The sequence below is a fragment of the Thamnophis sirtalis genome, unplaced genomic scaffold (assembly GCF_051295495.1).
Source record: "Thamnophis sirtalis isolate CommonGarterSnake01/CBP01778 unplaced genomic scaffold, rThaSir2_p1.2 scaffold_1, whole genome shotgun sequence".
Taxonomy (NCBI): domain Eukaryota; kingdom Metazoa; phylum Chordata; class Lepidosauria; order Squamata; family Natricidae; genus Thamnophis; species Thamnophis sirtalis.
Genome location: NW_028261381.1, coordinates 151005717 through 151024633, shown reverse-complemented (window position 1 = coordinate 151024633; position 18917 = coordinate 151005717). Strand labels below are relative to the sequence as shown.

The window sequence follows — 18917 nt, the reverse complement described above, 5'->3', positions numbered from 1 at the left end:
TTGCAGCTCTCAGTTTATGTTATAATACATCCTCAAATCTGACTTCATGTTTTCATATACGTATGCAAACTGACACTGAATGTGCCTGAGAATATGTGTGCTTTAGCATACATGTTGCCAAACTTCTTGCATTTTTCCCATTCTTGTATTCAGTTTTTAGAGAAGTCAGGAGTGATATGGACAAAAGAGGAGCTTGCTGAACAGCAAGTAATACTTTGTGGTTTTGATGAATCAATGATACAGACCAAACAGCAGCAGAAGTGAGACAGATGATCATAATCATAAAATCATAAAATACATCAAATATAAACTAGCTTTTCCTAACCAAAAAACCTGCATATGCATACCTTCTATTCCTTCTCAGCTTTTATCTAAGATCAAGTATAGATAGTCCTTAACTTAAAACCGTTTATTAGCAACCTTTCCAAGTTACAATGGCGCTGAAAAAAATGACAAGTGGCCCTCACATTTATGTCTGTCCTAGCATCCCCAAAGTCATGTGATGAAAATTTGGGTGCTTGGTAACCAGCATGTATTTATGATGGTTGCATCATCCCGGGGCCATGTGATCGCCATTTGTGAGCTTCTCACCATCGTCTGACAAGCAGAGTCAATGGGAGAAGCTGGATTTGCTTAATGATGGAGTGAGTCACTTAACAACCATGGCAAAAAAGTTTGTAAAATTGGATGCGACTCACTTAACAACTACCTTGCTTAACAACAGAAATTCTGGTTTCAATTGTGGTCCTAGGTGGAGGCCTACCTGTATTGCGTGTGCAAGTGTAATATGTGTGTATAGCTCCTCCTATCCTCATCCTCTATAAGCACATCCTGCTAGCAAAGGATGATGAGAGTTATAGTCTCACAGATGGAGAGACACAGTTTGAGGACAGGATGACTTAATAGGACTTTTGAATTCCAGAAAAGAGGCAACTCTCAACTCTGAAAGTATACATGGTTTGTTTCTTTAAAAAAGTTGCAGGGACTTTTTTTAAAAATGTGAATAATTAAAGAACTAACTACGAATAAGAGTTTACAGGGGACTTTCCAGTAGCACAAGTTTACTTTGACTTGAAGTTGAATTATTTGCTGGTGGTTAGTACTAAAGGTAAAGGCTGCCCTGCACATGCATACTAGTCGTTTCCGGCTCTAGGGGCCAGTGGTCATCTCCATTTCAAAGCCAAAGAGCCAGTGTTGTCTAAAGATGTCTCCGTGGTCATGTGGCTGGCATGACTAGACATCAAAGGTGCACGGAACACTATACCTTCCCATCAAAGTGGTCCCTATTTTTCTACTTGCATTTTTACATGCTTTCAGACTGCTAGGTTGGCAGAAGCTGGGATAAGTAACGGGCGCTCACTCCGTTACATGGTGCTAAGGATTTGAACTGCCGAACTGCCCACCTTTCTGATTGACAAGCTCAGCAACTTAACCACCGAGCCTTTAACCGCATCCTGGTTATACTCTGCCATTTCTCTCTCTGTTCATAATCTAAAAAGAAAATTACCGTATTTTTCGGAGTATAAGACGCACCTTTTTTCCTCAAAAAAGAGGCTGAAAACCTGGGTGCGTCTTATACACCGAATACAGCAATTTGTTGCCTCCCAAAGCCCCATCCCTTTACCAAAATGGCTGTGCATACCCTTAAGGAGGCTTTCAGAGAGCTCCTGGGGGCTGGGGAGGGCAGAAATGAACAAAAAATGGGCCATTTCCCTCCCTGCCCCCAGCAGGACTCTATAGGCCTCCATAAGGCTATGCGTGCAGATTTTTTGACAAAAAATGGGCCTGTTTTGGTGAAAAACAGGCTGTTTTTTGCTTGTTTTTGCCCCCTCATCCTCCCAGGAGCACCCTGCAAGCCCCCCCCCCCCAAGGCTCTTCATGCCTTTTTTTGGGGGGGGAAACGGGCCTGTTTTCGTTTTGGGGAAGTTTGCAGAGTGCATATCTTTCTATTTTCTCTGTCCCTCTACCTACCTACCTACCTACTCATTCTCTCTCTCTCTCTCTCTCTCTCTCTCTCTATCTATCTATCTATTTATCTACCTACCTATCTAATTATTCTCTCTCTCTCTCTCTCTCTCTCTCTCTCTCTCCCTCCCTCCCTCCCTCCCTACTGTATTTCTCTCTCTTTCTCTCCCTCTCTATCCCTTTACCTACCTGCCTACTTTTTTTTAATTTGCCTCTTCAAAACCTTGGTGTGTCTTATACTCTGGTGCGTCTTATACTTCAAAAAATACAGTAAGAATAATGGAAAAATCTAGTTTCTCAAAAAGGCAATTTTGTTTTGTGAGAGCTTGGGAGAGGACATATTCAGGAGACTCTATATAAAAGCTTGCATGCTCTTTGTCTCAAGAACCCTGTGTAAATAGCAAGAAAGTTATGCTCCAGTTATAGCAGTAAGTATAACTCAATGGCATTTGTTTTCAAAAACCACATGTGAAATAATGAAGGTTACCTGTAAGCATGGAGGTCAGAAGATAATAAAAACAACATGATATAAAAACCGCTTGTTAAAGAACAAAGGCTTGAAGAGACAATCAGTGTTAAGGTCAGAGGAATATCAAGTCTTGATGAGTTTATAAAACTAAATGAGCTCATACGCTCTGCTGCATAGTTACCAATCAAAACTTTAATATTACCATCTGTTCTCAATCTCTCTCTCTCTCTCTCTCTCTGTTTCTTTTTGTTCCCATTTAGGATTTAGTGTCTAGAAAGAAAGATAGTAAGGATTGCACCATGGCTCCGAGAAAAAGGAGTGGGCGAGGGATCTCTTTTATCTTCTGCTGCTTCCGAAGTAATGATCACCCAGAAATCACGTACCGGCTGCGGAATGACAGCAATTTCGCCCTGCAAACCATGGAGCCCGCATTGCCCATGCCTCCGGTGGAGGAGCTGGATGTTATGTTTAGTGAGCTTGTGGTGAGTGATGGGATCATATTAAGTTGGTGGAGTTCATAACTCAAAAATTGTCTGTAACTGGGAGGAGTGGTCTTAAAATGTTAGGGGAAAGGTAGTAATGGTCCATCAAGAGTGTCTCAACTCATTCAAAGAAGTGCAAATTTATCAGACGTTTGCAAGATTTTTTTTTTAATATTGGGCAAATGATTATGATAAACATAGCAAACTTTGTAACCTGATGTGTGGTAATTTAGGAAATAGTCTGCCCTGGGTTAGGAAGAGATGCATCAGTATTTGGTTGATAAGTAAGGATACTCTGTATTTTCCAAAGAAATAAAACAGAAGTCATGCATTTTTCTATAAAAAGTACAGTTGGGTTCGCAGATTGAGTTAGATTGCAATCCTTTAAAATGTGATTTTAAAATGAGGACATAATTGGCTGAGCCAATATATAAAAACAGGACATACAGTAAACCACTATATAAATCACAGTGAAAAGATATATACAACTAACCAAATCAGAAGCAAAGAAATCACATTTTTGGTAGAGATTTCCATGGAAGATAATCATCAGACATGACTTCACAGTGGTGGCTTTTGGCTGATTGAAACTTTTGCAGCAGTTAGGCTGGATTCATACAGCAAGCTGAGGCACGTTAAGGTTAGCTTTTGCCAAGCATATTGTATAAATTCAGCCATTGTGACTTCTGAATCATGGTTTAGGGCAGTGATAGTGAACCCATAACACATGTCAAAGGTGGTGTGCCACAACATTTTGGGTAACATGCTAGTGCACACCAGGCAAGAACTATTCTTGAGAGCATGCCTTATTCTTGCATTGAATGGGGAGTGCTCTTGCTCAGCCTCCGAAAATCGCACAAGAACAGGGTGTGCTTTCACCTGATTTCAAAAGCTCCAGCAGCAGAAGAAGAGGGTTTTCTGAAGCCACCTCAACAACAAAGGCCTCCTGCAATCCAGAGCTGCCTCAGGTAGACTGCAGGGGCCTGTCAGCAGAAAGCCAATACTGCTTCTTTCTAAGCAGTTTATGGAAGAACTTGAAAATCACAAAGGATTGGATTGTGTTGTTTTTTTTAAAAAATACATTAATATGTACATGACTGTTTCTCTTTTGTTTGAGGGAGGGAGCTGACACACCAGCAGAACCAAGGTAGACATTTTTGGACACACCGAATCCAAAAGGTTCGCCATCATTGGTTTAGAACTTTGCGTCATAGGAAACCATCCAAGTGTGTTCTGTTCAGGAAGTCACAATTATATATACAATGGAAACAATGATTTAATATGACATGTGGAATCGGTCATAGTAAGTGTCAAAAGTGGATTAGCAACCCAGATAGCAGGTATGAGTCTAATAACCACAATGCAGCAGTCTCTGTACCAGAGATATTACGTTCAATTCATTTAAAACCATTCTATTAAAGAAAAATATAGGAGTTTGGCAAATGCTGTTATGCCAAAACGTGAGATGGTGCCAGTCCATCTCCAAATTAACTATCTGTTCTCAACCTCTTTGGAATAGCATTTCCTCCCATCTCACTTCCTTTTTCTTGTTTTGGTTCAGTGAAGGCTAACTTCATTTTTTAAGCAAGTTGTTGGCATGGTCATGTAATACCTATATTTTCTCTTTAACTGATGTACGGCTTAGTTGAGTGTTGCATTTCAACATTAGTTAAATGGCTTGGAAACTCCTACAGCCCCCTTATAAGCTTACTGGATAACAGAAAACGACCCACTATTAAAAAGGAGCAAAATATATCTTGGCAGCATTGCAATACCCACTGGCATTCTGCAATTCCTTGGCCTCTCTGGCCAGCAGGCGGGTTTATTTTGCTTATATAGGAATATGTTTAATTACCTTGGCTCAGACAGAAGAGATGACTTGAACATGTTCAGAAACACTGAAAACCTCTTTGACAGACACTCTTAGTCAAACAAATTAACGTTGGTAACATTGGAAATCTGATAATATTAGGATAAGATAACTTTTGATCTAGGGATTTAATATTTCCACTGGAGAGAACATTTAAAATTTCTGCTTAACTTTGTGTTAAGCATGTTGAGATTTTGAGAATAGGAAAAAGGGAAAGAAAAGACAGCTTCAGAGAAAAAATTCCCCTGCGTTTGGACTCAGTTGAAAGAACTAGTCACTAGTAATAAAAAAAAAATGTTAGCCACTTCAGGAAAGAAGCTTGAGTATACAGTGAAAGCATGTTTGACAAGTTTGAATTATGAATTCCCCTTCCCCAACAACATTCAATGCATCTAGAAGTGGCCCTCATTTAGCAACTGCCTGGTTTAACAATGGTTCATAGTTATGATGGTGATAAAAAAGTAACTTTATGACCAATTCTCCATTTATGATTTTCATAGGACTGTGCAGTATGCAGCAAAGAAAACATGAAGTAAGATTATAAGCAGCTGTTGAGATCACTTGGCAACTGCTTTGTTTAATGACCAAGTTGCCAATCTCAGTTTTAGTCACTAAAAAAAGACTGCCTGTATTTTCAAGCCAAGACTTGATAGCTTTATCATTTAGTAAGGGAACACAATAAGGGTACGGCTATTACTTTACAAATATTATTAAGATTATGATGAAGTTTTAATTAAATCAAAATACTTAAGATAGGAGCTGACAACCTAACACATTGAGCAGGAATTTTATAACCATTCAGGGAAAAAAAAGAACAGTAAGAAAACAGGAATGAAGAACAAAGATAAGAATAAAGTTTCACCTCATTATCACAATTATCAGCATTTCATCTCCTGCTGAATTCTCTTGTGTATTGTGCAACACAGAGATCCTATATTAGCACATTTTAGGAAACCCTGAGTTTTAAACACATAGGCAAAAACCTTAACTGGGAGACTTGTAATTCTTCCAAAACAGCCAAATGAAAACTGAATATGTTACTATAAAGTAACTACTATACAGTATGTGTGAGGCAAAGAGGAAGAGAAAACTAGGGTGGAAGATTGAATGGAATGCCTGAACATCTGAGTAGGATCAACATGCATTACAATATTTTCTTTTTTTATCCTATCTCTGTTTATGTAAGTTTATATTTTGCTGGTTTCCCTGAAACACAAGTGCATATTAGGTATCTTTAGGTATGCTGTCAAATGATGGTCCTGGATGACTCCTATCAACCACACTTTTCCTGCCCTTTTGGCTGCTGTGTCTGCCAAAAACTGCATTAGACATTCTTCAAGGAAGATGTGACATACATGTCTTTTTCCATAGCATATTTGTTGGTGGGCTATTATGCCTGTGAATGAGGATGATAAGTGCAGTATTCATTTTTGTTATTTGGAGCCCAAAATGGCCTCATATATAAGCTCATATTGATGCTTTTTTCTCCTGAAAACTCAATTGCTTATAATATTGAAGTGATACACTTGAAACATACAAATCCTTGGGCTATCTTCCCAAGTATACATTTGATGAAGAATCAGTTCATATTTGACCAAGCTCAAAAATACTCCCAAGCAGGTATAATTCTAAAAATCTGAACATCAGAAAAAGGGTTGCATTTGGAATGGTGAAATTGCGATCAGAGCACAAAAACTCATTGCATGCAATAATTTTGAAAGAGCCTAATTGTTCATGTATGGTTAGAAATTCAGAAAGAATAGACATAACTTATTGCATCAAATTTTCCCTGTTGTCTTGTATTTCTTTGGAAGTGGGGAGAAAAAAATGGCTACAGTCACCCAAGCCCAAGACTCATCTCGGGAGCATCTACACCAACTATGGATAGGCTCTGGAGCTGCGCCCACTAGGGGTTCCTCCCCTCTTTATCAGCCTCTGCTTCCCTCAAACGCTTCCGGTGCATTTTCTTTCATCCTTCCTTCCATTGTGGCACCAAATGAGAGGAGCAATCGTTGCAACTACACCATCTTATGACTGAGTAGGAGGAGGAAGGCACGGCAGGTGTGAAATGGCTGGGCAAAGCATGGGAATGATCTGTTCTTGGCCAACAGTAGCTCTTCTGGGAGTTCCCTGGCTCAGTTTGGCCACCCACTAATGAGCACTGCTGCTGACCCAGCAGAACTTGCTCCCCCACTCTAGCCAGGCCCATTGAAAATGCAACCTGAGCCAAGTGCAAGAATATTGGCTTGGTCTGTGATGGTCTTCCCTGAGAAATTGAACTGGGAAAAACTAGAGAGCGATTCCTGCTCACTGTGGTGTCCGTGAGCTGGGCCAAGCCTGGGATTGATCTCTGCTTGGCTAGCAATAACACCTGTTTGGGTTGGTAGGTCAAATGAGAAATGTTCCACTGCTACCTTCAGTCAGAAGCTCTTTGTTGTAGAAGTCAAAGTTTCTGTTCTCGGTTCTTATCACTTTTACTTAAAACACATGCAGAGAGAGAGAGACAGACAGACATACAGACACACACACACATGGATTAATTTCTTGAGCTAGATTTCTATTCTGAATATGTCACATTTGTGAAAGTAAATGCCATTGATCACAATGGGACATAAATTTGAGGAAAGGTTCTTGTTACAGCTTATATCCTACCTTTCCTTATGATGAGGTTCAAGGTTGGTATATGTAGAATCTCTAAACGATCCCACCCAGCACCATTTGCTTTTTTTTTTTTTTTGCAAAATCAATACTGCCTTCAGATCAGAATTGCACTAAAGCATATATAAAGAAGTGTGAAAGGTAACAAGACGTATATTAATTTTCAGTTCTTCTTGTCCCATCCATCCAAACAGAACCTTAATAAAAGGCATGCACATCCAATTACCAAAAGGTTTAAGGTGAAAGCATAGGATCATTCTGATTTCCAGCTGTGCTTCAAAAACTCAGAAAATCAGAACATCAGCACTGTATATCACGCCACAAAAGTAGCCATGAAAGACTTTGCTTAATCTAATTCTTTCTTATGAATCTACGAGTCAGGATCCCCCGTGAGGAATGGAGAATAGCATCTCCAGAGACAGATATTCAAGAGCTTCACGTTCCCCACTCATTTGATGGTGATGTAACGCTGGCCTGGGTGCAGAATTGCAGCTCTCCCCCACTACTTATTAACCTCTCTGGCTGTCGGAGTAAGCAGCTGCCCTGTCTTAGTTCCTTCTGCAGAATTGCCAATGCGAGTCAAGTCCAAGCGTGTCATTAAAAGCTGTTATGTTCACAGGCAAAGTAATGTTCCTCTTGTATCAAGCTGAATGGCTGCCATGACTGACCATTGAGCCCTTTCTGGCACTTGTAGACCCCAGACTCCTGTCAGGGGGGGAGGCTGCCTCATCCCTGCCGTCTGTCAGGATTTGGTCTGCTCTTAGAGGAAGAGTCTTTCACAAAAGGCAACTAGGGTTGCCTCGGCTTTTGTTGCATTTCCCAGCTGCTCCGTATGGTTTGGGTTGCCTGGACAACCTTACAGGCCTTTTCCTGGTTTGGCATGGGGCCCACCTTGTTGACGTCCAGACAGCATCTCCTATCCGATTAATGACATTGCCAGACTTAAAGGCATAAGTAGAGATGATGAGTTGATGTCCAAGGCAAAGCCATGACCTAAGCAGAACTGTCTGATCTCTGGGAAGTGGCCAAGTGAATTTGGCAATGTTTGGTAAACCTGGATTTGAAAGACTCCTTTGCCCTTCTCCCTCATTCTCCCCTCCCCATTTCCTTGGATTGCTGCCCCCCCCCCCCCCCCGCCTTGGCTAAAGCTTTTACATGATGCTCCTGATTCATTTGTCCATCAAACAATGAGCAGGATTTACTTCTGGTCCAGTTAACTTATTTTTTAGCCCTGTTTGGACATGCAAACAGCATCTTGTCTATAGCCTGATGGGGAGGGGTTGAACTCAGTCTAATTTACTCTATTACATCCAAGTTGAATTCCACCAACAAAGGAGCAGACTGGGGAGAGAAGATGCCCAAAGCAGAGAACTTGCTCTGTTGCAGTTTGTTTTCCTGCTGCCATCACAAAATTCTTCATGACAAAACACCCGGCCTTGCTTTCTAGCTCCATCCAGGTTCCAGATTTCCAATGGAAGAAATGATTTTTCTCCCTAGGGCAATAGGAAATGCACGGGTTAAAACAACCAGAGCTGAAGGACACAAATATAGGAAGGGGGTGGGGGGAACAAGTGCAAAAGTTGTTGGCATAAAAACCAGTGTATTTTTGCAAAGTTATTGTTATTGCTGTTATCTGAATGTATATAAAAATGGCCATGGTGCAGCAAAACAAGATAAACAATGAAATGAAATTCTCCATAGTAAATATAGAAAACAGTAACATCCTGCATAGTAACAATAAACATGAAAACATTCACTGAAAATAATAAGAACTGTAATATTCTGGTAGTTTAATTAAATTGGTAAATAATAATTCGCTGTAAACAAACTCACAATAATCTCACTCCTGAAATTCATTATGTAAATCCCTCAAAGGGCCTCCAAATAAGATCAATCTTTGGTGCTTTCCCTTTGGTATTTGCTCATCATGCTGGGCCATCTGGCTCACAAGCCTGTAGCTTTTTAGGACCTGTAGCTCTTTAGGTATGGTTAAACTACCGTTTTATCTAACTTTTATCTTTAATCTTTATCTCTGCTTAATTTAATTTAATTTAATTTCCACGTGGCTAAATTTAGGAAAGGTAAAGATTAAAAATAATTGTTACATAAAATTGCATATTTATGTATCACTTCCTTGTACATTCCAAATTATTTTGTGTTACGAACCGGTAATAAAACCAGCAACAAGGGTAGTTCTTGACTTTCAACCACAATTGAATCCAACATTTCTATTGTTAAGTAAAGAGACAGTTATTAAGTGAGTTTTGCTCCATTGTATGATCTTTCCTGCTATAGTTGTTAAGTGAATCACTGCAGTGGTTAAGTTAGTAACACAGTTGTTAAATGAATCCGGTTTCCCCATTGACTTTATTTGCCAGAAGATCACAAAAAGTGATCTGATGGCCCCCGGACACTGCAACCGTCCTAAATATGAACCAGTTGCCAAACTTCTGAATTTTGATCATGTGACCATGGAGATGCTGCAATGCCAACCAGTCATAAATGTGAAAAACAGTCTTAAGTTGTTCTTTTCCAGTGCCATTTCAACTTTGGTCACTAAATGATTAGTTGTAAGTCAAAGACTATCTGTAAACCATTTCTAATAGAGTTCTATTTGTTTCTTTTATTATTCTAAAAGAGAAAGTAAACTGCTACAGTATTGAGAAACAAAGGGAAATGATGACTAAGTAGCAAAAGCAATAATTTTGCAAGGCATTTTGTTTTTTTATTGATGCAGATGTAATATTTTTCTCCATAATCCTTTTGATGGTAAGCAAGCGCGTAGCTCTGTTCCCCCCCCCCCTGCGCGCACACACACACACACACTCCTTCCAAGTGATGGCAGCTATGTTTACTGTAACTTTGTCTTCTCATAAATGAAACACCACATGAGATACATTCATTTTATCCTCCGAATTATCTAATTGATAGGACACCCCAGGGCTGTTTCACAGGGCATTGAGGTCTTTTTAAGAGTGCTTTAAATGAACCAAATAGAAGCCAAGAAAAATTCAAATAACATCTTCTTTATTTGCATGTAGCAAAAATTATTTTTTTAAAACATTGCAAAGAAAAGTGTTGCACCTCTTGTAGCAATTTTTACAAGTTTTTGTGCAATTTTATCAGATAGAATTGCAGTTTACTGGAATACTATCTTCTTTATTGCTGAAAATCACAGAATAACATTTACTGAAGACCAGAAGTGGGTTGCTCCGGGTTCGGCTGAACCGGTAGTGGAATTCAGGCCTGGGTTGCAGAACTGGCAGTGACCCAGACCTGCCACGCTTCCTCACCACCGCCATTTTGGTTTTTAGTGACAGCGCGTGCACAGTTCACTGTAAATTATTCTGTGCATCCGCGAAGAACAATTTACAATGAACAGCACGTCCGTGCGTGCATTATGAACCTGTAGTAAAACTGGTAAGAACCCACCCCTGCACAAAACCCAATCACTGCTTCTTCACTGTTCTTGTAGAATGACGAGAAATCCCCATTTAATATGTCTTGACTACCCCGGGGAAAGGCAGGCTATAAATTGACCCTGGAAATGTTTTAACTTATCTCAATCTTTTCAGATTCAACTGAGGCACCCATTTTTTCTAAGACCAGTACATTCTTGGGGGTAAGGACAAATACACTTTAAGCAGATTTCAAATGTGAAACTAACATCTTTCACATTATAAGGGCTTATTTGCACTGCATTTTTCACAGTTACCCAGATATTTGATTTTTTTTTTTTTTTTTGGCATAGATGGATAAGATCCTGCTTCAAGTCCCAGTTCAGTCATAAAAGTCTGTTCGGGACATTGCTCTTCAGCCCAGCCTGCCTTATAAAGTGTTTGTGGTGATAAATGGAATTCAAAGCAAATCCTGTACAGTATGCCGGATTTCCTTTGAAGAGGAGTATAATCTAAATTAATGCACCCAGTTGTCCTTTCGTGATAAACTCTTAATTTTGATCCTTGATATTTGTCATAAACTAAATATTCATGACTTCCTCTATATTTTCTAATTAGCTGAATTAGTACACCTGTCCATATTGTGGTTTTTGTTTCACTGGATAAGTCATAATAGGCTAGCTTCACACAATGTAATTCCTAAGCAGTCCATAAGATGATTTATGATGCTGTTTGAACAAATCAGTTATATCAGTCTTCTAGCTCTCTTCTTGAATAGCTTTCATCCTATATAGTGGGGGTCTCCAACCTTGGCAACTTTAAGACTTGGCTAAGGATTTCTGGGAGTTGAAGTCCACAAATTTTAAAGTTGCCAAGGTTGGAGACCCCTGCTATATAGGATAGTGATCCCAGACTTGACAAGAAGCAATGTTCCTCACGGACCTGGAATCTTTTAGTTCTTGGTATCACACTCACTTGCCATTACTTTATTTCTTTAAAATTAGCCTACATGTCTACACATGTCAGTTAATTACTTCTTGCATATTGATGAGTTGCAGATCCAAGAGTCTGTTTTCTTCTATTTCATGAAAGCTTCCTTGTGATCTGGTGATGGTTTTTCTTTGCCACAGGTGACTAGACAAATATATTTGTACAAGCTCAACCACAAGCATTTTTTTTCTGTCTGTCTGGTTTCCCCCACCAATTTGAGAAATTTAAAAAGCACTTTTAGACTGTATAGGTAATCCTCAACTTACAACCACAGTTAAGCCTAGAGTGTATGTTGCTAAGTAAGAGAAATTTGTTAAGTGAGTTGTGTTTTGCCCCATTTTATGACTTTTCTTGCCACATCTATTAAGTGAATCACTGTGGTTGTTAAATTAGTAACATGGATCTGGCTTTCCCATTGACTTTGCTTGTCAGAAGGTCATAAAAGATGATCATAGGACCCCACTACAATGCAACCGTCATAAATACGAATCAGTTGTTAAGCATCCAAATGTAAATCACGTGACCATGGGATGCTGCAACGGTCATTAGTGTGAAAAATAATCATGTCACTTTTTTCAGTGCTGCTGTAACTTTGAACAGCCTGTAATATACACTGCATTTAGTCCTTCGGGATTGGGCAGCGTATAAATGTGTTTAATAAAATAAATAAAAATAAATAAATGTTGCTCACTAGATACAAAAAATTCACCTAGTTCCAGTTTTGGTCATGTAAAAGCCATTCGGGGTTGGTTTTGTTGCTGTTTTTTAAAAGCAAGCAATTGTGTTTATGCTGTGTTTGCACAATGCTTATTGATGTGGAAAGATGATACCGAAACAATATCATGGAATTAATGTGCAGTCTTTTTTTATATCTTTGATTTTTGCCTCATCTTGTGAGGACCTGCCACAACAAAGTTTCCTGTGCTGTGGTCATTCAGTTAGCATCACTAAGGGAGAGGTTCTTAATGCGTCTTTAAGAAGTGGTTGGTTTCTGCCACTTCACAAACTGATTTTGATCATCTGCCAGCTTTACTTACATCAGCAGCACTGGGCTCCTCAAAAGAGTGTAATTAACATCTGGGAAAAATACAAGAGTGAAAAGGGATGGGCAAAATTAAATAAAAAAACACTATAAAAGTTTTGGGTAAAAGAGAAAGCCCAAGACTGTTTTGGAAATAGTTGTTTTACTTTTTGTGAAACCATCTTTGTCTTTTCCTTCAATTCTAACATTGAAGTCATTTGAACTATGAGCAAGCGTGCGTCTAATGATAGAGACGTTACTTAGGAATGGTCAATCAGAAGCTGGTTTCGCCATTAAATGGCATGTTTCCTGTCCATATATAGCACAATAAGGTTACATTTGAAGAATGGTTGCAAATAATTTTATATTTTATTGTAATGAATATGCATTGACTTGAGAATATTATTTTGGAAAACAAGAAGCAGGACACCCAGTCACCCAAAGTAATTCAGACTAATTCAATTAAAAAAATGTTTCATTCTCTCATCCCTTCTATTTTTTATTTCTATATTCCAAATTACAGAATAAAGGTAGTATCAGTATCAGTAATTGGAAAAGTAATCCTATTCTTCCATACAAGAACACGTTGCTCAATGCTGCTCAATAACCATGTTGCTGAAATAAGGTGTTTTTCACATTTAAGCTATAACTATATAATGCAAGGTTGGATCAAAAATCTTAGGATTTGTGGAAATATTAACCCCCCTTTCTGTGCTATAGTTTGTTTTATGGTTGCCTTGTTGCTATGTTAGTTCATCTTCCTCCCTTCTACAATCAAAGCCAGGAATTTTTGTTGGCTTCTCGGATGATCCTGTAGATTGCATTAAAAAAAGAGAATCAAATCCTCTTCTTCTTCCATCTAATTTATTTTACTTTTCTTTATTTCTATGCTGTTCTGCACAAATTAAGTTTTTCCTCCTGATTCTGGACAGCTTTGTAAGAAAGTTAGGCAGCCAAGGAATTCTAGAACGAATGCCTAAAACGTCTTGAATTTGTTCCAGTGTAAGCTGAAAAACTAAATGTGGAAGTGAATTTCCTGAGTCTTGAAAGTTAATAATTTCCTGACTTCTGGGGCTAAAAGTATGGCAGGAAGATCTAATAGCCCATATTTAAAACATACCAGTTCCTCATAATGGAAAAATTGGCAAATAGGAGTATTAACAATTATATATGTATATATATATATAGGAACAAGGTATGTCAATTATGTGTAGACTGAATGCAGTCACCAATCTGGGATATTCGTTTTTCCTTTATTCTTCAAAATGGTAACCACATTTTCTCCAGGACTGCAAAGAACTCTGATTATTTGAGTAGGATGAAACAGTCTCTTCTGAAATAATTGATTCTACTGCAAGACTAATTTAGAAATGTTAAATTCTTGCTAGAATAATTAAGAGGCTTTTTATTTACTTCTGAGCTCACTCACACAACCGGTCAGTCTGTTGTGTATGCGTGTTTGTCATTTCTTTCTTTTACCCAATCTCCAATCTTGCCCAAAGAACAAATAGCAAATAGCCTACAAAGCTAGTTGCCAATTGGCATCTTCTGCTCACTAATTAGTCTGTTTCATGATTGTTAATTGAAGCTGCATGTATGGAGTTTGTGTGCTGATTGTTTAGGGATTTAGCCACAGAATTTCAAACATGAGAATAAATAAATAGAAAGCTCCATTACTGTATGCTTTCTTTACAAAAACACATTGCCTGTTTTCCTTGCAGGCAGTCCATGTGGCCACCAGGTGTTTTTGTCACCAGCTTGAAATTCCTGCCAGTGACTATTTTCTACCCTCTATGCCAGTGTTTCTCATTCTTGGTAACTTTGGGATGTGTGGACTTAAAGCTCTGGAATTCCTGATAGTTGAAGTCTATACTGTATATCTCAAACTTGTCAGGGTTGAGAAACACTATTCTATGCATCTTATCTACCATATCAAAACTGGTGCATCAGTCCAGGAAGCTTAATTTTGGCTGCTAAAATTGTCAGTATTTAACATCTTGCATGGTCAACCTAATTATTGCATGTGGTGATGGGTTAAAAAGAGATTGCTCCCTTGTTTAAACATTTCTGATCTGTGCCAAAAACACAATTTTCATGTGCCTTTAAAAAAATTTAAACAAGCAATGCCTTTTCCTTGTGCCCTTCATAGAGGGACTGCTTTATGTCAGGGTTCACCAAAGTGGTCAGTATTGTCCCACAAAGGTCAATGGATCTGTCCAAGAGGTCATTATTATTATTTGAGATACTGTTAATGGTGTATTCATTAAATTATTCTCGTATACATGTAATAAATGATTGGGGCTCAATGAACAGTCTGAAACGTCATGAAAAGGTTAATAAGCTTAAAGAGTTTTGAGGCCCCTGCTTTGTCTGAAAAGACTGTAACAGTAGTGGTTTCTCAAAGCCCAAATGAATCCTTGTTGTTATATCTAAGTGTTCTAATGAACATAGTGCAAGTAACTAGCAACCCATACTTTCCAATGCCTATATTGAAGGGGATTTAAATTAGGAGTTTGGCCTTTTCAGTGGTAGCCCCCACATTGTGGAAGATGCTTCCCCAGAAGATATGATTGGATTCCACCATCTCCTAATTTAGGTAGGCCTTAAAACCAACTTGTTTCATCAGGCTTTTAGACTTTAAGATAATTATGTCTTAGTGGAAGAGGTATATTGGGTTTCTATTTTTTGGGGTATTGTTGACAAGAGGAATTGCTGCGATTATTGTTTAATGTTGTATGGTTCCGGCTATGCACAGTATATATGTGAGTGTATGAAAATGAAAAAATGGAAAATAAAAACCTTTTACAGGGAAAAAAAAAGAAAGAAAAAAGATAAAGAGTAAAAAAAAAGATAATTATGCGTGTCCATTTATTATTAATTTTATGACGCCTAGAGTTATATAATTTTATGACGCCTAGAGTTATTATATTCTTTTTATTAAACCAAAATGGTTCATAAAGATATAAAATAAATGTGCATAGGACTATAAATTAGAGGTGTCACGTATGTTGACTCATGGAAGAGCAAGCCGGCTAATAGCAACTGCTTGACCTTTTGCTTTTCCATGGACACAGATCTATGCTTTCTTTTAATATTGTGTCTGAATGGAAGAACTCTAGCTTGTTCTTGTCTTCAAACATAAGAGTTATATTCTTTGGCTTATGACTCTGGTTTATTAGCAGATAAACAAACCCTACCTTCTGATTTCTTTGCAACACTAAACAAACCACAGCCAAGACTTCCATGGTTTAATAGAATTGCAAGGGACCTTGGTGGTCTTCTAGTCCACAGTTTCCCAATCTTTTCGGCTTTACAGACAGGTCAGAGTGGGGTGGGGGAAATGGTTTCCGGATTGTGGTGGGCAAGTGCTCTCTCTCTCACGCAGCTCCATTTGCACTGATTAATTGTTCTTACTTTCAGAAAAAAATCTCTTTAATTGTAGGTTGGATATCTCTTTAATAATCTTCCATCCATTTGCAACAACCAAAGAGCATGCCTAGGCATATTAACTCATTCATACTAAGCTAAAATTCTTCAGAATTCTGGCTTATGGGAATACTGCATGTTTATTCAGGGAATAGTAACACTCGCCTAAGCCAAATATTTTTTAGGCACCTCCTGCCATAAAGCTGCTGGAATATTTTGATTTATAAATGCAGTGAAGCCTTTGAATGGAATGTGATCAAGAACATTAGCTCAGTTAAATCCTTTCCCAACATGGCTGTAAACTTGGAGTCATCGGTAAATAAATAGAGGAGTAGAAAGTTGTAGTTGGTTTCAGCCACAAGACGAATGTCAGGCTATCAGTTGCATCCTTAAATGCCACCAAAATTAAATGAAAATCAACACCTTTAAAAAGGTCAACATTTCTCATGAGGCTTAAATACGAGGTTGATTTTGACATATGACTAATCACCAATCTAACATCCAGGATCAGGTTACAGGAGGCCGTTTCACAGGAAGCGCATTACAATCTAGATTCAAATCAGATATTGCAGAAAGGCCAAGATGATATGAATAATTATTGAGATAAGGGCGGGGGTGGGGAATAAAGCCTGTCTAAGAAGGGAGGGGCCCCTCCCCTTTAGCTAAAATGCCAATGAATATGAAAGTTTATTTTTTGATAATAAACATTTATCTCTCTCCCCGTCCCTACCCCACCCTTTTTTTTTCTTGCTAGGATGAACTTGATCTTACGGATAAGCATAGAGAAGCCATGTTTGCTCTACCAGCAGAAAAGAAATGGCAGATCTATTGCAGTAAGAAAAAGGTAAGACCTTTGAAGTATGCTTCCTTCGCGTTACAAGCAGTCCTCGACTTATGACCGTTCATTTAGTAACCATTTGAAGTTATAAGGACACTGAGAAAGTGGTCTTGCATTTACAACCATGACAGTATCCTCATGGTCATGTGATCAAATTTTGGGTGCAAATAGAACTAATATGTATTTACAATGGTTGAGGCATCCTTGGGTCATTTGATCGCCATTTGCCACCTTCCAAGTCAATTTCAGACAAGGAAAGTAAATTGGGGAAGTCAGATTCACTTTGTGACATGATTCATTTAACAACTGTAGTAATTCACTTAACCGTGGCAAAAAAGACAAAATAAGATAAAATTTGGCATGATTACTTAACAACTGCCATGTTTAACTGGTCCGAGTTGTGGTCATGAGTCAAGGACCGCCTGCATTTTTCTTTTTCTTATACTTTTGTTCCTTTTATTTCTGAGAAACAGGAGGAAATTTATTCTGGCCTGCAAATGCATAGACCAGATCATAAGATTCCAAACTAGCATGATTATTTGTATCCTGAGAGTTTATTCACAAATGCAATAAAATTACATTACAATAATTTAACATAATAAAATCAGATGTTAAAAACATATGTAAAATTCTAATGAAGCAGCATGTAACATAAATCACTCTGGACATAATATTTATTCTATTCATTCTTCATTGCGCAGATGTAATTCTGTAGTATTTTGTCAGCAATACAGAATTTTAGCTACCTTATATATCACCTTAAACTTATTGTTTGGCAAGAGAAAAGCATCATGTCTAAGTGTCCTGGCATATCATCCAACCAATCTTCTTTTAAAAAGGAAAGACTAGATCAGGTAGCACATATATTGACTGCTTTTGACCACATATTTCATCAGTCAGAGAGGGATTTAGCTAGGTTTTGTTAGCTTCAACCTTGATTAGAGGGGTTTTTTTTGGTGGGGGGGGTGTTAATGGAAGGTAGCATCTGATTAGTTTAGGATCTAGTGCATTAGGTGAACCTAAAAATTAGGTTAATTCAATGGCCAGATATGCAAATATGAGAACACAGCCATTGGGAAATAATGGCAGTTCATCAAGAGTTGCTTCAACAATGGGATGGGTGACAGATAAATTTAATCAATAAGTTAAGTTCAATTTTTTTATTATCTGTGGTCTTCCTTAGGCTTGCACTTTATATTTGATCTCCAGAAGGTGCTTTGAAGTGCAAAGGAAGACAAATATATCTCTAGACTGCAACCCTTTAAAACAGCCGTACTTTCTGCTGGAATTATACAATGATTTTGCAAGGGTTTCATGTAATTGTGAGGAAGATGCAGTTATTTTAAAATATAGGAGATAAATGCTATATTTGCACTCTCACACACTCTGAAACACTTTGGGGAGAGTGAATCTGAATTGTTGCATTCTTCTAGTATCCTTGTTCCACATACTTTTGCTTCCATACTGAACACTTTTTAATAGAAGACTCTGCTATTTCAGGATTGTGTTCAGAGACTGGAGAACTCTTGGGATCTGGTGGGATAAAAATATCTTCCAAACAAATTAATACGATTTAGTAGGAAAAAAGACAGAATTGTAAAATGCAGCCCTCTAAAGGCCAATGTACTAATGTCATGTATGCTGTTTGTAACTCCATGGCCAAATGTAGCATAAATGAAACATAATTATGTTTTAGAGGAAAAGCAAAATTATCTCATTGCCAGTTCTCATTATCAATTGGATTTAAAAGAATCTGTATTGTCTCTGCTTTGAGGCGGGTAACATAGCTAACTGGCAAGC

General features: G+C 38.2%; 1 protein-coding gene across 2 annotated transcripts in view; it reads left to right on the top strand.

Annotated features, from left to right (window-relative positions):
- DAAM1 (dishevelled associated activator of morphogenesis 1) overlaps window positions 1-18917 on the top strand; it is a 158997-nt gene that overhangs the window by 62713 nt on the left and 77367 nt on the right. For both annotated transcript variants that reach the window (XM_087727805.1, XM_087727798.1), the window contains exons 2-3: window positions 2695-2916; window positions 17034-17123. In XM_087727805.1, coding sequence (XP_087583931.1) covers window positions 2734-2916; window positions 17034-17123 — 273 coding nt within the window. In that variant the 5' untranslated portion in view covers window positions 2695-2733. The remainder of the gene's footprint in view (window positions 1-2694; window positions 2917-17033; window positions 17124-18917) is intronic.